The following is a 21,511-nucleotide window of genomic DNA, read 5'->3' on the forward strand; positions in this document are numbered from 1 at the left end:
TGGAGAGCCTATATTTCTGCCAAGTTTATAATCAAAATAGAAGGTAGCTAGTTGACAAAATCTAACACTGTCAGGTAAGTCAATATTAATCTCCCATCTGCTAGAAATCAACACTTCAGCTTAGAGTTGTTCTGGTTTTCAAGAAAAAGACCAAATGATAGGAAAAAATCAGGCCATGGCTTCGAGCTATTGCCAGTGCTCATGGTGCGCTAACTCCAGGCTGGGTTGACCACACTGTTAAGGACCATAGCACTGTGACTCAAGGTTAAGCACCTTAGGGAGCACTCTGGTATCTGGGGGGTCTTATGGCCCAGTGTTCTTTGGGTGATAGTGAAAGCCCCTTGCTGATGTCCTTGATACCCACTTGTATGGAATCAGCTCTTTCATATTCTTGCTAGATGTGTGGTTTTAGTACCGACAGTGGCTCTCATATTGTAATGCAAACACTCAATGAAGACGACCTGTATTATAAAATCTGAATGTCAGAACCTTGTCCTTGGTCAGGGGAATAACTACTGTTGAGAACAACCTTTCTGGAGAGGGTTGGGTGTAATTGTACCCAGGGCTCTACCAGGCTGCACCACAGCCCTCTAAGTTACTTTTGCCTGATAATATTGATTTGTAGAAGATTGACCTTACTGTCTTATATGAAGTGACTGTCTAATATTTTTTAAGTGTTCTAGAAAGACACATGTTACACAAAGGTGGTAAGAAGACTGTCACCAGAAAATTATGTTAATAGAGGTCAGTATTAAAAACTTAGTGTTTGCTGTTGCTTCTTTTAACAAGACATGCTTGACTACAGTAACATCAGAGTTTAGAATGAAATAAAGTTTCAGTCACAGAAAACTTTTCACATATTTAGGCTACTGATTATATATAAAGATTAAATTCCCTGAAAGCTAGTTATACCAAAAAAAGAAACCACTCTATCACTGAACTATATCCCCAGCCTTTGTGTTGTATTTTTTAATGGAATTAGTTTTTGTTTACTTAATTTCCTACTTCTATTCAGTGTTCTTGATTTCCCTCTATTTGACTTAAAAGAAGTATGAAACTGAAGACTTGCTGTCGAGCACTCTCGTATTGTGAACCTGATGTATCATTTTAATTTTAGAACACAAAGTCAGACTTTTTAGGGCTATTGTAATGTCAGCCCTGGGCTTCAGGTTTATTCCTTTACTTATTGTAAGAATAAACTTTTTTTTTTTTTAAAGCCAGTCAAATTTAGCAGGGGGGGGGGTGGTATACCAACTTTAGTGACACTAATGTTAATAAGTTCTGATAACCCACTGCCATCGGACCAGCCAAGAATAAACTTTTTGGTTCTTTTTTTTTTCTTTTTTTTTTTTTTTTTCCTTTTTCCTTTTTATTGGTACTGGGGATTGAACTTACAACTGCCTGCTTGCAAGGCAGGCGCTTATGCCGCTGAGCTAAGTCCCCAGCCTAAGAATAAACTTTTGGAATATATTGATAACAGGAATTAAAATTAAATAGAAAACTGAAAATGAACAGAATCATTTTTATGTTAACACACAGAAGTCTCACCAGCATGAAGTTACAGTACATCACAGCTGATTATGGATGAAATATTGAAGTAAAAAGGCTCCACAAGAACCTAGCTCCATGATAGTGCTTCTGTCTTCAACAGAATGCTCGTTTATTCCTCAATCAGATCGTGATTTCAGCTAAAGACCAAACAGATTACAATCCTTTACACTAATGGCAGCTTGATGCAGAAGAAACAGTATAGAATTCCATACATGGTGTCTTTTGATGTCATTAAAAAACTAAGGAAATAAATGGAGGTGGTTTTTTGTTGTTGTTTTCTATCTGTTGTGTTCTTTTGTTTTTCCTTTTTGTTTTTTTATTCCTGCAGATTTTTATTGTTAGGCAAATAGCATATTTTAATCAGAATTACTTAAGTTCTGTTAATTAACAAAATAAATTTAGAATCTTTTCCACTTGAATAGTAGTTAATTTTACTAGTGTTGTGTATTGTAGAAACTAGAGTTTGTATATTGTAGAAAATATGTCAGTTTCACGAGGATAGAGAATTTTACTAATGGCTGCTCTGTTACTATTTCAGCCTGGTTTTTTTCCTAAATTGACAATTCCTAAAATTTTTATTTTGATTAAGTCACATTTAGTGCTTTTAAAGGGTTTTGGTAGCATTTTAAAATTAAAAATTGTTCAAAATCACAGCTTTTTAAAAGTTTGAAAGCCAGATGAGTGGAAGCATCATTTTAAAAAGAAACATAACAAGTTATATATTGCCACATTTCTGTAATAAAATTTCTCTAAATAAAATACTTTAGGGTATACAGTATATAAAGACCCTTTAATCCAACTATAGATTAAAATACTGAATGATTTAAGTCATTAGTATCCAGTGAATAGTACAAATTGAACAAATTACTAGACTGAGACTCAAAATCAGAGGAATTCATACTGAGTAGTTTCAGTTGGTCCCTTAATTCACAAGACCTTCTATTCATAAACTAATTAGATTGAACATTTTTCCATTGTGAGTGTGAATGCCATTGGCTGGGTTAAATGCAAACAAGTGCCTTGCTGGGTGCTCCAACAAAAAGTCAGGCCAGCACAGACTAGGCAGTCTTATTATGCAGAATGATGTCATTTAATGGGATGGGCCTTCTGTTCTGAAATAGGGCTCTTCATAATAATTGAAATTTAAAGCATAGCAGACAAGAGTAAGAGCGATGCCTTCCCTAATACACCTCCATTGAAGCAGCCTGTCAGCTGTATGCTAACGAGCTGGACAATTACACAGGGTCCTATCTGGCTGTCTAAAGGCTCCAGGCTCAAAGAACTGTTTATCCACCTGTTGTGCTTGAAGGGGGTGTAGAACAGCAGATGAAGGGAGGGTGTGAAGCCTGTGTGAGTCAGGGTTAAACAGAACTGTAAAACTGTGACATTCTCCAGAAAATACATGAGGCCATTTGCAAGGTAAATCAAGTTACAAAGAAAAAGTTCCTGCTTCAAGCTTCCAGCTAGCCTGAGACTATTCTTCAAAGGTTTGCATTTGTGCTATGTGCCAATTAATTTTTCTTTTGAAACCCAGTAATACAAGTTGGTATGAGAAAACACTTAATTTTTAATATTTTGTAGAGACGAAAATATTTGCTGGAATTTATATTACAAAAAAAATCAAGTAATCTTCATAATTTTCCTTAAGGGAAAGACAGAATCCTTAAGATTTATTGTTCAGATAATAATCCTGTGTCTCCAAGCCTTCCATTAAGAAGATGATAGAATATTTTTATTAGTTAAGTTCCAGAGAAATAAAAAAAAAATTCTGATAAAATACTAAATCAGAATTAACTGATGAATTTTCACGAATTGAATGAAAATTCAGTTCTGCTATCCTTTAGAGCTATAAAATGGTTCACATGTATAATATGTAGTTAGTAAGCATGCTTAAATTTTAAAAGGCTATTTCCTTTTAAATTACTTAGTATGATAGTTTAAGCTCATAAGAACAGAATTAGCACATATTACCAGAAGTTATAGAATGTTTTAAATTTATACTATTATAAATACAAACAGAAATCTCAGTTGTTGCTTTAGCCTGCAAAATTTTCCTGAGCCAATACAAATTGACTTAGTGATATTTTTTCTTTAGAATAGTCCTAGGCTTCTAAAGTTCCAAGCTGCATATTATAAGGTTGCAGCTGTATGTTTTTTTCCCCACATCTATTTTTATAAAATAGATTTTTGAACTGATCTTGCGTGTATGAGTAGCCCATAGTTAGCAAGATGCCCTTGTTTTTATATTAAGATCAGACATGGCCAGGATGCTTGCCTGGGAAACAGGATTTCATGAGACATTTTGAAAATGAATTTCTCTCAAAAATAGTTTTTTTTTAATGAGGATAAGTTTTTCAGGTTGGTTGTTGGGGTACCAAAATGAAACCAAGGGCCAAACTAAGTTATGTCCCCAGTGTCTCTGTCTCTCTCTGTATTTTCTTTTTCTTTCTTTCTTTCCTTCTTTCTTTCTTTCTTCCTTCCTTCCTTCCTTCCTTCCTTCCTTCCTTCCTTCCTTCTTTCCTTCCTTCCTTCCTTCCTTCCTTTCTTTCTTCCCTCCTTCCTTCCTTTCTCCCTTCCTTCTTCCTTTCTCCCTTCCTTCCTTCCTTCCTTCCAGCCATGGTCTTAGTATCTTAAGATACTAAGTGGCCCACACTAGGCCAAAATTTGCAAATTTATGATCCTTCTGCCTCAGCTTCTCAGAGCACTAGGATTACAGGAATGCACTACTATGTCCAACCTACAGGTTTTTCTCAAATGTTTTGAGGGAAGGCTGAAACATAACAGTGGTGAGGAGAAGATTGGAAATCAGCTGTACTTTCCATGTCCCCTTTTATGATTCTGATCCATGGTGAAGTTTATGTTACTTAAAAAAGGACAATCAGTTCTTGAATATCCATACAAGCAGTGTCACAGGTAATCTGGTAATTTCAGAAGAAGCTATGTATGGAATTTTAAAGAGTGCATTAAAGATAACAATAAGGATGAAAAACAAATATTTCTTTACAGTTGTGAGAAAACCGATATATTCTACTCCACCACCAAATGACCTGCATTACCTAAAACTACACTTTGGTTCCTTTTGTTTAGCTCATAGAAAATCAAAGGATAAACTTGCAGAGGGATATTTATATTTTTTAGGGTAAAATTCATATAGTTATTAAAGATAAAAGCAATACTAATTACTCAGGAGGATTCCACACTGATCATTTATGTGGATTAGAGGACTTGCTGGAAAACAGTGGTTCTTATGTGTAACTCCAGGCAATAAAAACCTTCATTCTGTAAGACATTTTACCAAAAACTCTGCAATAGCTAAATACATGATCCTGTGTGCATGATTTGCCTTCTTACTTCAAATTAATGTGGCATCGGTACATTTGATTAAAGTTATTGCCTAGCAAGGCAAACTTTTTTCAAGTTACTTTAATTTTGTTTTGTCTCTGCCACTCTTTTAAAAACTATTGCGGAGAGGCAGTTAGGGAAAGAAAAAATTAAGATCCTATATGTGTTTGAGAGGTGCCAGCTTTAAATAAATATTATTAGTACTTAGAATGTAGCAGTATGTTGTTACATTTAAGGTCATATTTTAATATATCAGTATTTAGGTAATATGTGATACATGACTTCAGATTTACATAGGGTTAATAACGGACCTTTATGTGTGCTCTATAGCATATGGAACACTTTATCTCTATTAGCTCATTTTTTCATAGAAAAACCTTTGTGGAATTTAAAATTTGAAAATCGTACTTTTTCTTTTAATAGTCACATTTTGGTTTGAAAACCAGAAAAGTGGAATCCAAAAAAATGTTGCCAAATTCAGGTGAATGATACGGTTTTCTGTTTTAAGCCCTGAAAAGAATTTAGATAAAACCAAGTGTAGGAATGTGCACTTGTAGTTCTAGTCACTCAGGAAGCTGAGATAAGGAAGCTTAAGCCCAGGTTTTGAGGTCAGCACAAGCAACATAGTGAAGCCCAATTCTTCCCACCTCCCCAAAACAGTAATGAGTCCTGACCTCCCTTTCTGTTGTTTTTACTTTAGGTTGGAGCTCATCGGGAAGATTCTGTTAGTCTCAATGGCAATCATTCAGTCCTGTCTAGTACCGTTGCTGCTTCAAGCACAGACTTGAACCATAAACCACAAGAAAGCTATAGAGGTAGGTGTGTAGCACCTCGTAGCAGCAGTGCAGAGACGCCATTTGGTTTCCCGTCACTGTTCTTATAGCAAAACATCTGTGAAAGAGAAGCCATGGGAAGAGGGCCCTCCCAGGTAGTGCCACTGCTGTGGGAATATGGGGAGGTATCTTGTCCCATCGGCACAAGAGTGGGTACCACATGCACACTCTAGCTTTATCTCTGGCGTTGGAGAGACAGACAGTTGTGATACGAACATGTTGCTATCAATATTAACAGTTGAGCTTATAAATAAATATAAATATAGAGGTAACAGTAAGATTACCAAGATAAAGTTCTCCCAGCTACATGTAACTGTGCTGCCTATTTTGTTGTTTATCTTGGAAAATGCTCTTGTCCTTTTTAGCTTGACAGCACCTTAGAAGTTACTTTCTAAAGTAAGGCAGTTTCTCATGCCTTACTTGGTAAGCAGTGCTTGAAAGTAAGCACTAGATTAACCATCATGGCTCGGCTTGTTCTTTTAAATACAAATGCCATAAAATCATAAAAAGTTTGGACATGTTTTTCCCAGCTTTGAGTAATAAACTTTCCTACATATTCACATTTCTGTCATACCCCTGTACAACTAAGGATATTCACCATCCAGAAAGCTTGTTACTCTCTTAGTTGGAATTTGTAAGTGAATCTTTTTGCACTGGCCTGCTTTCCCATTGCTGTGCCATCAGCTGATTAGCTGTTTGTTTCCTTTTCTTCGTTAGGTGGCTTGCAAAGTCAGTCTGGTACTGTCATTCCAACAGAAATCAAGACTGAAAACAAAGAGAAAGATGAGAACCTTCATGAACCCCCTTCATCAGATGACATGAAATCAGATGATGAATCCTCCCAAAAAGATATCAAAGTCTCATCTAGAGGCAGAACAAGGTATTTATTAGTACCCACGTATTAAATTTTACTGACATGTCAGAAGTGGGAAGATGTGGGGCTGGGGATTTAGCTCAGTGGCATAAGTGCCTGCCTTGCAAGCAGGCAGTCGTGAGTTCAATCCCCCCGGTACAGATAAAAAGACAAAAAAAAAAAAAAAGAAGTGGAAAGATGTGAAGGGAATTGTGTGTTTATTCACTGTCAGTGGTGTTCTAGATGCTATGATGAGATTTTTATGTTTGTCCTATTCAATCTTCACATTATGCCTACAAGGAAGAATATGAACGTTTGACTCCAAAATTAATATACATATAAAAAAGAACTACGTCACTTGCCTCAACAGTTAGAGGAAAAATTATTGTAGTATGTTAACTTGTGAGATGTAGTCATTTAGATATATTCAACCAAAAAACATTAACCTAAGACTTAGTTATGTTAAAAAAAAAAAAAAAGAATTATAAGACCCTTGTATAGTTAAAACTAGCTGTTGGCAAACTGTAGCCCATGGGCTAGTATAAGATAACCTCCTACTTAAATTTATGAGCAAAATTTTATTGGAATACCACCACATCTGTTTGTTTTTGTGTTGTCTATAGCTGTTTTTGTTTTACATTGGCAGAGTTGAGTAGTTACGGCAGGAGCTATGTAGCCCACAAAACTGAAAATACTTAACATCTAGCCCTTTATAAAGTGTATTGGCTCCTCATTTAACAGTAATTTGGAAAAAATACTAAAAAACCAAGTAAAGTGAAGTTGTCGCATAAAATTTTCTAGAAATTGGATTTGACCTTGCTTTTAAGCATGTCTGTAAATATATACATTAATTTCATATGATTCCCAGATTTTTACTCTACTTCTAATTAAAATTAAGATGACTTCCTATAGTATTTGCAGTACATACTATTTCTTAGTACGTATATCCATTTGTATATAATGTATGTAACAGATACTTCTATATACACTTAGGCATATAAATAACATACAGAAATTTATGTTTTATGTATTAAATTATGATACAAAATTTATAATGGGTATGATAGATATGACTAAAAGAAATAACATGGTCCTTTCTACCATGCATATACTTTTTTCTGGTACTGGGGAAACCCAGCATCTTCACAGAGCTGCATTCCCAGGGTGTTTTTGTTTTTTTTTTCTGTTTTGCACACTCCCCAACCCCCTTTAAGAGATGGTCTCATTAAGTTGCCCAGACTGGGCTTAAATTTGAAATCCTCCTGCCTCAGCCTCATGGAGTGCTGAGATTACAGGTAAGTACCATCACAGCTGACTTTATTTCCATGCATTAAAGATGTCTTTTTGCCTTTTGACATTCCCACTATTTTCATTACCTAAGCATTTTCTCTTGGAATAAATGAATTCTTAAGATCATGATGTTGTCACAAGGAAGTAAGAACAGGCAAATGGAATCCAGAGACCATTCCTTTTGGGCCTCTTAACTAGTTTTATTATTTAGAAAGAATTTTAAGGGAAGTCATTTGCGTGTTGCCTTCTCATGTATCTCTACTTCCACATCAATAGTCAGGAAGCTTTCTTTGTGAAGAGCCAGGCGATGGCGAGTATTGTAGACTTGTGGGCCATGTAGTCTCTGTCACGAGGCCCCATTTCTGCCCTACAGCCTGATAGAGTGCAGAATCAGTGAGTGTGGCTGAGCCAATAAAATCTTAGTTATGAAAGCAGGCTGTGGTTTACTGCCCGTGTTATAGGTCATCAGAAATTGAGAGGCAGTGGAATAGGTTAATACAAATAAATAGGTTACTGGCATCACCTTTGGACAAAGTAAGGCCGACTTGGTTTTGAATCATGGTATCATCACTGTTAGTTACCTTGGACAAGTTATTAAAACTCTTAGAGACCAGTTTCTCCTCCTCTAAAAGTAGGCTTAATGATCGTATTCTTCCAGAAATAGCCTGAAAACAATGTGTGTAAAACCCTTTGCACAGTGGCATACTATTAGGAAGGGCACTATAGCTACTCTGATGATGGTAGTGTAGGTGTGTGTGACAGGTTTGCTTCTGCTAGGCACTGGCTTGCGTCCCATTGCTGTGCCACCAATTAATTAGCTGTGTAATTCCAAAAAGGTGACAATTTCTTGGGGATTTTCAGTGGTTCTCAAACCAGCTGCACAGAGCCCTGGCACACTGTAGGAATCAGGTCTCTGGGTCCAGCTTTTCTGCTAAAAGTTGTGTCTTTTTGTGTCTCTGGAGAGCCTGGCAAGTAACTTAGTTTGGGAACCTTTGGACCAGATGATTGAAGGCCTCAATGAAGTTAAGAGCAAGCAACTCTCTAATAATAAAAGAATGCATTTGTGTAATTCTTGATTAGTTAATAAGAATCTATTGTATCTTAATTCTTTGTAGAAATCTCACTAGCCAGAATTAATCCACTATTTCCATTTTAAGGACTCTTTCCATAAAAAAAATTTCAAATTAGAATTAAACCAGACATAAGTTTGAAACTGTCAGGTTTTTTCCATTCAACAATGTATTTTTATCTTTTTTCAGTTGCCCTCAGTATTTTCTGCAATACGTTTGTTTTTATTTGGGGCCAGCTTTCTTGAGACTTAATTCCTATCTAATAAAATTCACCAATTTTAAGTGTACAAGTTTTGGCCTTTGACAAAGTGTATATTAAATGCATACATAAAATTTTTAGAATTTTCCTTTTGAGAGCTCTAAAGGACATAACCATTATCATTTTGATGCTAACAGAATATTTTCATTACCCCCAGAAACTTTTTTCGTGCATCTTTGCAGTCAACTCCCTACCCCACCCACCACCCCTGTCACTCATGGACCATTTTGTTACCATAGCTTTGTATGTTCTAGAAGTCTGTGCAAATGGAATCATGCACTATGTTGTGCATGGAAGACTTTTTTTTTTTTTTACTCAGCATTAGCTGCAACTTGAGCTTTAGAGCCTGTATCCATTGTCTCGTGTACTATGATTTATTTAACCAGTCTCCTCTTGTTGGAAACCAATATGTTGCTAATGTAAAGAATTTTGTGTTCAACCTCCTGTATATAAATTTCTGTGTAGAGTGGACTAAGAGAAACTAGTAATAAAAATGAAACCAATTAACTTACGTATTGAAATGTTTCTGAAACAAGACAGAATATGGGGAATTATATATTTTGAGTTTTTCAAAGGTTATATTTGTTGGTGTATCTTATTGTACTTAACATTCTGTTCCCAAGTTGTATGCATTTGCCTATAGATTCCTCAAGTTTTTCTTTCTTTATGGCATAGTACTCCATTGAATATAAATAGCATATTTTCTTTATCCATTCATCTGTTGACGGATAGGTACACTGTTTCTAAGATCTAGTTGTTACAGATTGTGCTATTATTATATGACCATTTCTTTTTTTTTGGTACTGGGGATTGAACTCACGACTTCGCATTTGCCAAACAGGCACTTATGCCACTGAGCTAGAATCATAGGTCAGGTGTGATGGTGCACACCTGTGATCCCAGCACTTAGGAGGCTAAGACAGAAGGATTACTGTGGGTTGTAGGCCAGTCTGGGCTACATAGTGAGTTCAAGGCCAGCCTGAACTTCATAGCAAGACCCAGTCTCAAAATGTAAAATAAAAAAGATCATGGTACACAGTGTATTAATTAGTATTATTCTTTAATTACTTTATTATAAAATTTCTTTCATCGAAGAGTGTTGTATTAAAATAAAAAATAAACTCATTATGTGTTGACCTAAGTACGGTAACATGTTTTTATTAAAATTATTTTCTGAAAAAACTCACATCTACATTTCTAATTATATCCTTAAGAAGCATTTCTAAGTTAGAATTGCCAATCAAAAAGTAATGAAATTTTAAGGTCTTAAATTTATCTTGCCAGTTTGTCCAGAAAGTATTCCAGTTCTCCCCTATTTCATAATCATCACCACTGGTTATGATATTTCTATCAAGGAGATGGTGGCCTTTTTTTTTTTGAGACAGGGTCTTGCTGCACAGTTCAGGCTGGCCTGAAGTTCACTATGCAGCCCAAGCTGGCCTTGAACTCATAGCAGTTCTCTTGCCTCAGTCTCCTCCTGAGTGCTGTGTGCACAGGCAGGTACCACCACACTTGGCAGCAATGGGCATTTTTTGACATGGTTCTCTTACGCTGTGTCTTAAGCTTTTCTTCTTTCTGACCACATGACTGTCACAGTCTATTCAAGAATTGGTCAGAGTATGAAGCCTTGTGTCCTAGGATAGTGCTTTAAACATCAGTGTGCTTGTGAGTCGGTGGGGCCAAAATGAGCCTTCTGCATCAGGCTGTTTGGAGTGGAGCAAGGGAGTCTGTCAGCCACATTTATGTCCCAAGATCCTGCAGTGTTACGTGGCTGTTGCTGTGCTCATGGAGAGCCTCACTAATGTTAGAGATCTTCATGCTGAAAGGTGCAGTGAAAAATGCATTAAAATATATGTGATGTAATTCCAACTACATGATTATATATGTGTATTAAAGAAAAATGAGAGAAATACACAGTTCTGTTAAGGGAAGCTGTTACTACTGTTGAGGAATTTTCACTTCCATCTTTGTACTTTATAGTTTTATACAGTCAGCATATCTTTCTTCCAGGGAAGCTAACAGACATTGTTGTGATTTTGTTTTTCAGTAGTACAAATGAAGATGAGGATCTGAATCCAGAACAGAAAATAGAAAGGGAGAAGGAAAGGCGAATGGCTAACAATGCCAGAGAACGCTTACGTGTACGGGATATTAATGAGGCATTCAAAGAGCTTGGCCGAATGTGTCAACTTCACTTGAAGAGCGAAAAGCCCCAGACAAAACTCCTCATTCTTCATCAGGCCGTGGCCGTCATCCTTAGCTTAGAACAGCAAGTCAGAGGTAAGTAGGTCCAGCAGGGAGAGGGAAGCACTCTGCCCGCTAGTGGGTGGGTATTGCTGTTTGCAGCCACTCCGCGGCCTAGGCAGCTTGCAGGTTCTCCCAGCACTGCTCCCATGGTTTCATTGGGGTGCGCCCCTCCCCCAGGTGGTTCTGTCTCATTGTCGTATCTGCAGGCTGATTGTGGCCCACAGAGAACAAAGGGGAAGGCAGGTGCCTCTGTGCTCCTGAGGCTCTCTCTCACCATCGGGATCCTGCCCCAGCCTGTCTTCCTGCTTTTCCTGTCTCCCCGCTTCTCCATAGTGGCTCTACTGTGCAGCACTTCCAAGGTACGCTAGGTACTTGGATGCCTACTTGTGGTTCCTGAAGGCTTTGCCAGGTGTGAAGAGCCATATCTGTAAGCTCTTGGGCTTCTCCCCTGACCTTGGTTCTGAATGCCATGGCCTTGGCTGATGTGCACTGGAATGAGTGTCTGTCTGTGAGGGCCAGAGTGTGGATTGTAAAGGTTACATGTTGCTGACTTAGGCAGCTGCCCTGTTCTGTTTTTCATGAAGGTTGATGGAATCTTGAAGTTTTGAAACTTCATTTCTTCAGCCTACATTTATCACATAACCTTGTCTGGACCAGCCAGCTCTATTCTAAACCTTGGTTGTCAGATAATAGATGATTCTTGCCTTTGAGAGGTTCCACCATCAAACTTATGTTCTGTAGATACCTGTGTGTCTTAGCAAAGTTATGTCTTTTGTCCAAGCCCTGCTGCAGGGAATTCATAAATGGTGCCCTGGATTCCAGGCCCTACCAGTAGTTTTTCTTCACTGAGAGCAATTCTTGTTTGTTAGATATTACTTGAAAAAGATGAATGAAAGTGTGGAAATCAGCAATTGCTGAGAGTTCCAACCATGAGCTTTCAGTACTGATCACAGAAGAAGAAAAAAAGCCTTTGAAAATCAGAAAGAACATGAACAAACTTTCAGAAAAAGTAGTAATTCAGTCATCTTTTCTCCAATATATTTAGCATATAAGGGTGAGGTGTATTTTATTTTTGTGGATAACTGTTCTACCATTAAAACCAAATACTTGCTAGTCTTATTATAAAAGCCTGAAGTATCTATAGAGGGAGATGCTATGGAAACCCAACCTTGAAGGCTATGCCGGCTCTCTTGAAGTGCTTGTACAGAGTCTTTGTACAGGCAGGAGTCAAGGTTCCTTGAGCCACTTTCAAGCTCCCAGAGAGGTTTTCTTCTTGTGTTGTAGCTGACACCCGCTGTGCCACACTGAAAGTAGCAAGGCACCTGTGCTCAGGAATCTGGCCCACTCAGCCTCTACCCTCCACCCTGCCTGTTCCTGAGGTGGGAAAGGAAAGGCTTGCTCTCTGCTCAGCAGGGCATCCGGGCCTCACCCTCGCACAGCATGGTAGAGCTGGGCTGCGGGGCCATGTGTGTTCCAGACTCTTCTTGGGAGCAGAGATGCCTACTTAGGTCTGAGCTGGTAGCATAAGGAATGTGTCTGAGATAAGGTGCACAGACTGTACCATCCCAAGTGGGTCTGATACATCTGTGACACTCGACTTCACAGTGGTGCCACCATAGCATCTGAGCTAGTCAACTGCCTAACTTCCTGGTCATGATTATGGGTTCTAAAAACTCTAGGGAGTCTTTCTGAACAAATGTCCTGAAGTGTAACTTTATTAGGAATGGGCTTGGTACTCAGAAAAGCCAACTTTTCTCCGCTTTTTCCCTCTGGGCCTGCAGTTCAAAGCCTTCATTTTTATCTTACAGTCCTAGAATTAATGAAAGACCCTAGGGCTCAGAGCCTCTGCAAACCCATAGCTTTGAAAGCACCTTCCGTGTTTGGCTGTAGCCACTGTCTTTTCCTAGATTGATGGTTTTTTTCTTTTCCCAGTACAGAGGATTGAATCCAGGGCCTTCATACTGAGCTACATCCTCATCCCCAACTTCTTTTTTTGACACAGGGTCTCACTAAGTCACCCAGGCTAAGCTTGAATTTATAATTATCCTGCCTCAGCCTCCCAGAGTGCTGTGATTGCAGGTGTGTACCACCACACCCAGCTTTGTCCAGCAGCATTATCTATGAACACGCACACTGGCCCACTCTGAGTACCCTCTGAACACTCTGGCTCCTGGTTTAAGGTGGCTCTGCAGTACTCTCCATTATGAATGGTTATCCCGGGAGCAGCCAGTCCCAGGTCCACAGTCATGTGGAAAAGCGAAAAAAAAAGGGTGGTTTCTCCTCTAAGCATTAGAGTTTTCCAGGGCACAGTTTCCAGGGGAAACCGTATGTGATCCCTGCTTTCCAATATTTAAACAGTACTGTAGCATTTCTAGTCCCTCCCACATTGCACTTGTTATCATCAAGTTGGTACTTGAAGCTTTACTCAGAATTCAGTCAGTGGTCACATTTTCTTTTTGTAGACTCATTTACAGGTTAGTTCTTCTGGTAGTAATTTATAGACAAGACAGTGGTTAGGTTTTTATTTCCTGGTCATCAAGAGAGTCTGATGAGAAATAAGCTTTGACAGTTGTTCCCAAATTTAGCTGGTCCCAGAATCCCCTGAGGCTTTTTTGTTGTTGTTTTTCAAATTTCCACCCCCCCAGAAATTAGCAAGCTTGTTCGAATCAATATGTATACTGATGGTCCTCCATTTTTCCTGGCACCCACTGAATGCATAGGCACAAGGACAGGATAGTGAGGAGACAATATCCAGGGAGGTAGCAGGAACCCACAGCAGGAAGGGAGCAGCTGGAGCAGTGGTGACTGCCTTATTTATATTCAAGTGCTGCTCAAAGATGAGGATCCAGTCTTACACTGACAGAAAATGACCTAAAGCTAAAATACATCATCAAATTTCAAAGCATTGGGGTTCAAAAGAATATCCTAAAGCTTCTGGAGACTAAGGCAAGCACTTCATGGATAAAGGAACAAGAGCCAGAGTAGCCTCAGCGTTCTGTACCTTAGTTACAGATTCCAAGAGATCGTGTAGGGCACCTTCCCAGTGCCGAGGAAGTGTTCACCCTGGAGTTCCATACCTGGCCACTAGTTAATCAGAGGTATAAACAAAAGAAACAATGTCCAAAGGCTTTAAATCACCCCGCCCCTCCCCCACACATATACCATTTTATAAAGCACATGGAAAATAGGCTTTGGCCACATAAGAACATAGTCCACAAAAGGCACAGATATGAGGTCCAGAAAGCAAAGGCTCTAACACAGTAAAGGGGAAATATCCCCATACAGGAACCAGTAGGCCTGTCCCTTGAAAATAGAAGATGCTGAGCTGTAAAAGAAAGGCTTCTGGGAAAGGAAGTGGAGCTGGTTGATGGTATGATATGTTCGAGGTGTTACCATCCTAGGGAATACATTGATAGGCATTGGTTAGATTTTGTTGGAGCACAAGAGGAGGGAGGTTAGCATTACTAAAAATGAAAAAAGTGGCAACTGTGAACTATAAGGAAAGGAACCTTGTTATGAGTAAGGAAACAACCGCTGTAAAGTCCTTGATTCAGCAAGTATCTCCACATAGTCATAGTAACAAGCATTTGCCTAATTATCATCATTTACAGGTGATCTTGAGTTAAAAAATTCTGTTCTAATGATGTTGGGAAAACGGTATTATAATATGGCTAAGTGCTCAGCTATACCAGAAGTCAATAGATTGAATTTTCCTAGTGGAAATGCCCCACAGGTAGTGTCTGATTTCTACTGAATATCTGTATTAGGCCTTTCTGACAGCTTAACTCATTTGCTTTTGGCTGGTCACATACACAACAAAGTTTAAAAGCAATACTGGCCTTGCTTTGGATTAAAGCTGCATATACAGTAGGTCCCTGACTTACAAGCATTCGGGTTAAAACTTTTATAGGTATACTGTACAATCTTTGTCAGACTGAGAAGTGAATCCAGCTTACAAACATTCTCCCAGAATGGAACTCATTGATAAAAGTCAGGGACTTACCTGTACTTTGTGTTTGCTAGATTTGCTATAGTATTCTGGTTCTTCCAGCCAGAATAGTCCTTTGTGTGACTATAGAAATCTGCAAAGTCTCATTATACTTGTTGAGCTTTTGGTTCTGTTCCTGTCTAGCTGTTTTAATCCTACCACTTAGACTGTGCAAATATTTGTTGATAACCCAGCTCTTCAGTCAGGGTGAAGCTCACAGTCCTGAGTTTGATCTGCAGCAAATACAATGATTTAGAAACAGAACCTCCATGAGATTTCATCACCGTGCCTTGGTAATAGAATCAGTTGAGTTTGCCATAATAAAGTTCTTTATTTTAAAACCCTGATGTGAACTATTAGTGTGTGCTGAAGTATACAGATTCAGATATGTTTTTACTCTACTTAAAAGGGAAACATTAAAATACAGACTGCACTAATGGTGCATTTAACTAGGCTCTTTTCACGAAAATCTAACACAAAAGATAACATCTGTAAAATACTATTTTCCTTCCAGATTAATTTTAAAATGGTCACTTTATGTTCTGTTCATTAGAGCATTTTACTCAGCTTATAAAAATAGGTGCAACAATTTTTAACCTGTACTGTATGTCGTAATGAGAAACAAAAGACTGTATCAAAAGCAGTTAGCAGCTAAATATCTTTTCTTTTTGCAGTGCTGGGGCTTGAACCCAGGGATGCTCTACATCCTGAACCTTCCTTATTTTTGAGACAAGGTCTTGCTAAATTGCCAAAACTGGCCTAAAATGCAGTAATTCTGCATAATTGGGATGACAGCCATGCAGCGGTGTGCAGCAGAAGGCTTTTACCGTCTTAGTCACACCTCAGTGATGGAGGGAACAACCCAGGCACCCTGTTCTGGTTAGCCAGCAAGGTAGAGAAGCATAGCGTGTGCACCTGCCGTCTCCTTGGAGCTGGTGCATCTCCTACAGAGGAATCACTGAGGACTCTGTCAGATGGGCCACACGTGTCTCCTCTAGGTATGCAGTGGCTATCAGCCTTCATCCCTGTCAGTGCAACGTCTCAGCAGGACTCTGAATGACATGGTTAATAGTAATGGCACTCAGCAGGATGTTTAAGTGAAGAGTCATGTGTTCATTTAGACCAGAGAAAACCCTGAAGGACTAAATCAGAAGCAAAAAATGAAAGCAAGGAGTAGTCATTGAGAACTGGAGTATGGAGGCTCACTGAACGCTAACTCCTGAGCATGTATGGTGCCTCTCTGTGATGGAATTCAGTAGTGTGCAAGTGAAGTTACAGAGATTGATGGTCCCCACAGAAAGAAAAAGAACAGCAGCTTACTTAGCTCAAGATCTCAGTGTCCTGTTCATACTTTAGTCACCAGAATGATGACAATTCTTTCTTCCTGTTTCAGAGAGGAACCTGAACCCCAAAGCAGCCTGCCTTAAGAGAAGAGAAGAAGAAAAAGTTTCTGCCGTATCGGCAGAGCCACCAACCACGCTGCCAGGAGCCCATCCTGGGCTTAGTGAAACTACCAACCCTATGGGTCATATGTAAACATCAGCCAGGTAAGTGTGGGTTTGAGAAGAAAATGCAAAGAAATCATGTAAGATCTGTCTTCAGTTGGGTTGAAACCTTTGAACAGAATTCTTTGGTGGGCATTGATGCTTGTAAAGGCCACATTTAATTTGGGATATAGTAGTTTGCCTTAAAGTGTGCTGGTATTCTGTGGTTTATAAGGAAACGCAGGGTCTCATACTCTCAGGAACATCGCCATGATCTGAGAGAGAAAAGGCTGTGGTTTATCTACCAGAAAATATTGCTGCTCCCACTCACGTCCAAACCCTCCTTCTTAGACAAGATTGACGGCATCATCAGGCATTCCCCGTGGCTCACCTGGTTCTTTTCTGTGATAACTCTCTCATGCGGGAGTCATGGCGCTCTCCACTCAGGTTAGGGAAGCCAGTTTGTGATACCCCTGTGAGCACATCGTCTGCCCCGCTGGGACCTGCTAAGGGATGCAGAGATGCTTGATGATGAGTCACCATTCCTATCTTCCTGGTGAAGTTGTACTTGTGGGAAGGATAAAGGAAGTTATGTGGGTTCACCTGATAACTTTTAGTTCTTTATAAAAGTGGAAAACAGTTCACACCCAGTAAGACCCAGGCCTGGTAGGACATTCTTATAATCCTAGCACTTGAGAGTCTGAAGCAGGACCATTGCCAGAAGTTCAAGGCCAGACCAAACTGCATAGCAAGACCTTGTCTCAAGAAGTTAGCGCTTTGCTGGGTGTGGTGGAGCACATATGTAATTGTAGGATTTGAGAGGCTGAGGAGAAGGATTGGTGTGAATTCAAAGCCAACCTAGGCTTGTCACTAAAAATATAAATTTAAAATAAAAGAAACTGGGCATCAGAGAAACTGCTGCAGAATTCAGAATTAAGAAATGACCACTGGTTATAAAACGACACACATTGGCCAGACACACTGGTGTGCACCTGAAGTGCAGCTTACTTGGGAGGCCGAGACGGCACCATTTGAGACCAGCCTCGGCAATGCAGCAAGGTCCTGTGGGGTTAGAGGGGACACTGGCAAAATAAGGCTTGGCGCTTTGACTTTCCCATCTCTAAAAGTTCTAGTGCTGAACTGTGTGTGTAATAAGGGAGTGAAAGTAATGATTCTTCCTAGATTATTTCCATTAAGTAGTTAAAATGGAAGTTTTCAGTGTTGATATGTGTAATGCAAGAACATTAATAGGTATAGCGTCTTGTGAAAATTTTCTTAATAAATTATTTAATGATATTTACTGAGGACTTCCTGTGGACTGGCCCTTGCCCACAGACACTCGAGTCCAGAGGAGAGGGCAATGAGCCGTGAGCACTGTGGGGCACAGCAGTCACAGCCTCCGACAGGGTTTCAACTGCTGAGTGTGGGATGTGCAAAATTGTGCAGCTCGGGTATCGCCAGAATGCAAATTTGCATACATGCCAAAATTTTCATAGACCTCTAGAGCTCATGGTTCTTAATCACACAATCTTGTTTTCAAAATCTTAATACATACATTGGGTAACATTGTTTGAGTGCCTCCCCCTCATTCGAGAACCCACTTTCGGTGATTTCATTAGTCTACCATGGTCCAGAAATGTTCAGAAGGGGAATTTCAGAAGTAGGCACTGTGCATCTTAAGTTACATGCTGTTCCAAGTAGCGTAACAAAGCCTCTCTGTGTCCTGCCGGGGCCTGCCTCTGCAGTGTAGCCACACTTGTGTGCTGCTAGTCACGTAGCAGCCGGCTGGTTACCGAAGCCATCTCAGGCTGCTAACTGCTTGTGTTCAGACAGTCTGTGTTTTCTCTTCTAATGGCCCAACGCACCAAATGCATTACAGTGTATTGTTGCAGTTACCATATTGTGTTACTTACTGTTGTTCTCATTGTGCCCAATTTATAAATTAAACTTGATCCTAGGCACATGTGTGTAGGGAAAAGCATAGCACATGAATAACGTGGTACCATCCAGGTTCAGGCATCCGCCGAGGACCAAGGGATATATTCCCCTGGGATAAGGGGCATATGCCCTCTGGAAAAGAAAGGACTACTGATACCTCTGTCATTTAGCAGACTGCTAATTTTTTGTAAATTTAGGTGTACATGAAGGATGCTGGCTTGTTTTATTTTGGGGAGGGGTAGTACTCATGACCATTAAGTACTCACTGGTACTGTTCTCTCCCTGCTGCAGTTCCAGAGTTATCAGTAGGCTAGATAGAAGGTGACCTCTCCTCATAAGGACTTGGACAACTCGGATTATCTGAAGACACAAACCTGACAGGAGGGAGAAGAAAAACCACTTGAAGCAAGAAACTCAAATGTACCTATGATCAAAGCAGTTGGTCAACACTTCCGTCAGAAGTGAAGATAGGAAGCTCATCAGATAGAATGTCAGCCCACGAGATGTTTGCAGCCATCATTTTGTTGCAAGCAGTGTGTCGCTTCTGTACAATCAGAGACTGTCTTGATCTCTCCACTCACTGTGGAAGTTGCCTTGTGCCTAAACTGAATTGACAAATGCATTGTAACTACAAATTTTATTTATTGCTATGGAACTGTAAGGTCTACATATAAAGGGAAAAAGTTGATGAGAAAAGCTGATGTACAGTCAGCTGACGCCAGCATTTGTGAAAGCTGTTCCCATGCAGAGAACAAAGCAGTGACAACCATTTGGCCCTTAGCATTCCCGGTATACCTATGAGTGTCTTAAAAGGAAGGGAAAAGTCTTTTGTTGCCCTCTCCTCTCCTTTTGCCATATGAGTAGTACTTTCCATGAAATAGGAAAGTGCTACTTGGAATAGCATCTTCTCACTCTTATTTTTCATTCGTGTTTATTTTCTCTCTCTGGTGTATCTGGTCTCTAAATCTGAGTAGTTATGGTCACAGTCCAGAATCATCCCTGTGGCCCCGTGGGCTTTCACCCCTGTACCCACAGTGGTGAACTGAGACCACCTGTGACCATAGCCTTGCTAGAATTTTAAAAGAGGACATTTTTCTTCCCTAGGTTTTCCCCCCAAATAAACATTGCTTTATTTCCAACAATAACAAGACTTTTCAAGCTTCTAGGTTTCATAGTAACAAGAAGTAGAAATCACAAAGGAAGGATTTGCTTTTTAGAAGTTTGCTTTGTTTTCCAAGCAGTAAAGTACTACATAGTGTAGTTCTTGTAAAGCATTAACCATAAATAAGCACAAATTCCATTTAAAATACAAAGATGATCTTTCAGGGAGTGATTATGATAAATATAGCAAGACCCAGTGGTCACCAAGGCAGGTCATGATAAACAAACACAATGCTCTGATCTCATTGTCTAACGGAGTCCAGAACACTGGGCACCGTCTCCTTCCCGTTTCTGTATTCTCTGGTTTGTGAATAATTCTGTCGGGGAGAATTTGGTGGGTGATTTAACCAACTGCAAATCATCAAACTGTGTCCAAAGAGAAGCTGGATTAGCAATAAACCAGAGCTTGACAGTTACTCTTAACCCTATGCATTAGGCCCCTTTAAACCTTCAGAGTAATTTTTTAAGGCATAATAATGACTTCGAACTTCCGTGAAATCTGTCTTCCACCACACCAAACCTGGGAGAGAAACACATGCTAAACAAGGTTGTCTTGGCGTAGACTCTCAGAGCCAACATTGGCAAGGGCAGTCAGCACACAGAAGGAAGAACCAAAATCACTATGTAACTCAAAGATTGATGTTAATTTGAAAGAACAAGAACAATTAAGGCAGAACTTCAGATCCTCCAATCAGGATCATTTCCTAACAAATCAGCTGTTTGTGAATTTAGTGAACTTTTTGGTACCTTAATTTGCATCTGTTCTCCAGTTACATCTGACTCTATCTGTGGCCTTGGTCTTCATTTCAGTGTTAATCGGCTAAGCGAAGTTGTTGCTTATGATGTGTGAGTGAACATACGGCACTGCCTGGCCTTTTCTCCAGAGCTTGTTGTCTTTTTCGCTATAGTAGACTTTGCAGTATGCCCAGAAGCTTTCCTTCCTAAATAGAAAGAAAAAACATTTGGCTTATTTTTCACTGTAGCTAGTCTTTTATACAATAATCTTGTAAGAAAATTTCTTGAATTCTAAATATTACTCTTTCTAGATTTTTGAAATCGAAAGTTTTCAGTAAAAAGTTTCTTACTTTATTTTATTATATTAGGTAGTAAAAATGTAGGGTTATTTACCATAATCTGTTCATTAATATCAGAAATTTACAATAGCATTTTAAGACCACAGTAGGATTCTAGCTTACCGTGTAGTACCTACGGAGTATTGTAAAAGCTAACGTTCGAGATGAATTGCTTCTCATCTTGTTCTCCAGTTTCCATTGTTGATTTATTGCAGATTTGTATCCTGTGTCAATTGCAAGGTATTATTGATAAACTTTTCAACCAGCAGCAAGAAGTTCAAATCTTTTTCTGTCACTGTAACAGAAAACACAATATGTATATAACATTTATGTAGCAATAAATGTGCCATCTTTTTTTTTAACATAGTAAACTAGTGAGTTTTTTACATTCCTTCTTCCAGACTCATTCCTCCCAGAAAGGC

The 21,511-nt window shown here is 39.3% G+C and overlaps 1 protein-coding gene across 10 annotated transcripts in view; it reads left to right on the plus strand.

Moving 5' to 3' along the window:
• Tcf12 (transcription factor 12) overlaps positions 1 to 21,451 on the plus strand; it is a 338,120-nt gene extending 316,669 nt beyond the window's left edge. For all 10 annotated transcript variants that reach the window (XM_063254263.1, XM_063254265.1, XM_063254268.1 and 7 more), the window contains 5 exons: positions 5,594 to 5,708; positions 6,444 to 6,606; positions 11,246 to 11,478; positions 16,827 to 16,980; positions 19,147 to 21,451. In XM_063254263.1, the coding sequence (XP_063110333.1) occupies positions 5,594 to 5,708; positions 6,444 to 6,606; positions 11,246 to 11,478; positions 16,827 to 16,969 (654 nt within the window). In that variant the 3' untranslated portion in view covers positions 16,970 to 16,980; positions 19,147 to 21,451. The remainder of the gene's footprint in view (positions 1 to 5,593; positions 5,709 to 6,443; positions 6,607 to 11,245; positions 11,479 to 16,826; positions 16,981 to 19,146) is intronic.
• The last annotated feature ends 60 nt before the right edge of the window (positions 21,452 to 21,511 follow it).

The sequence above is a fragment of the Cavia porcellus genome, unplaced genomic scaffold, assembly GCF_034190915.1.
Source record: "Cavia porcellus strain 051 isolate PalLab524CR breed Dunkin Hartley unplaced genomic scaffold, mCavPor4.1 scaffold_8, whole genome shotgun sequence".
Taxonomy (NCBI): domain Eukaryota; kingdom Metazoa; phylum Chordata; class Mammalia; order Rodentia; family Caviidae; genus Cavia; species Cavia porcellus.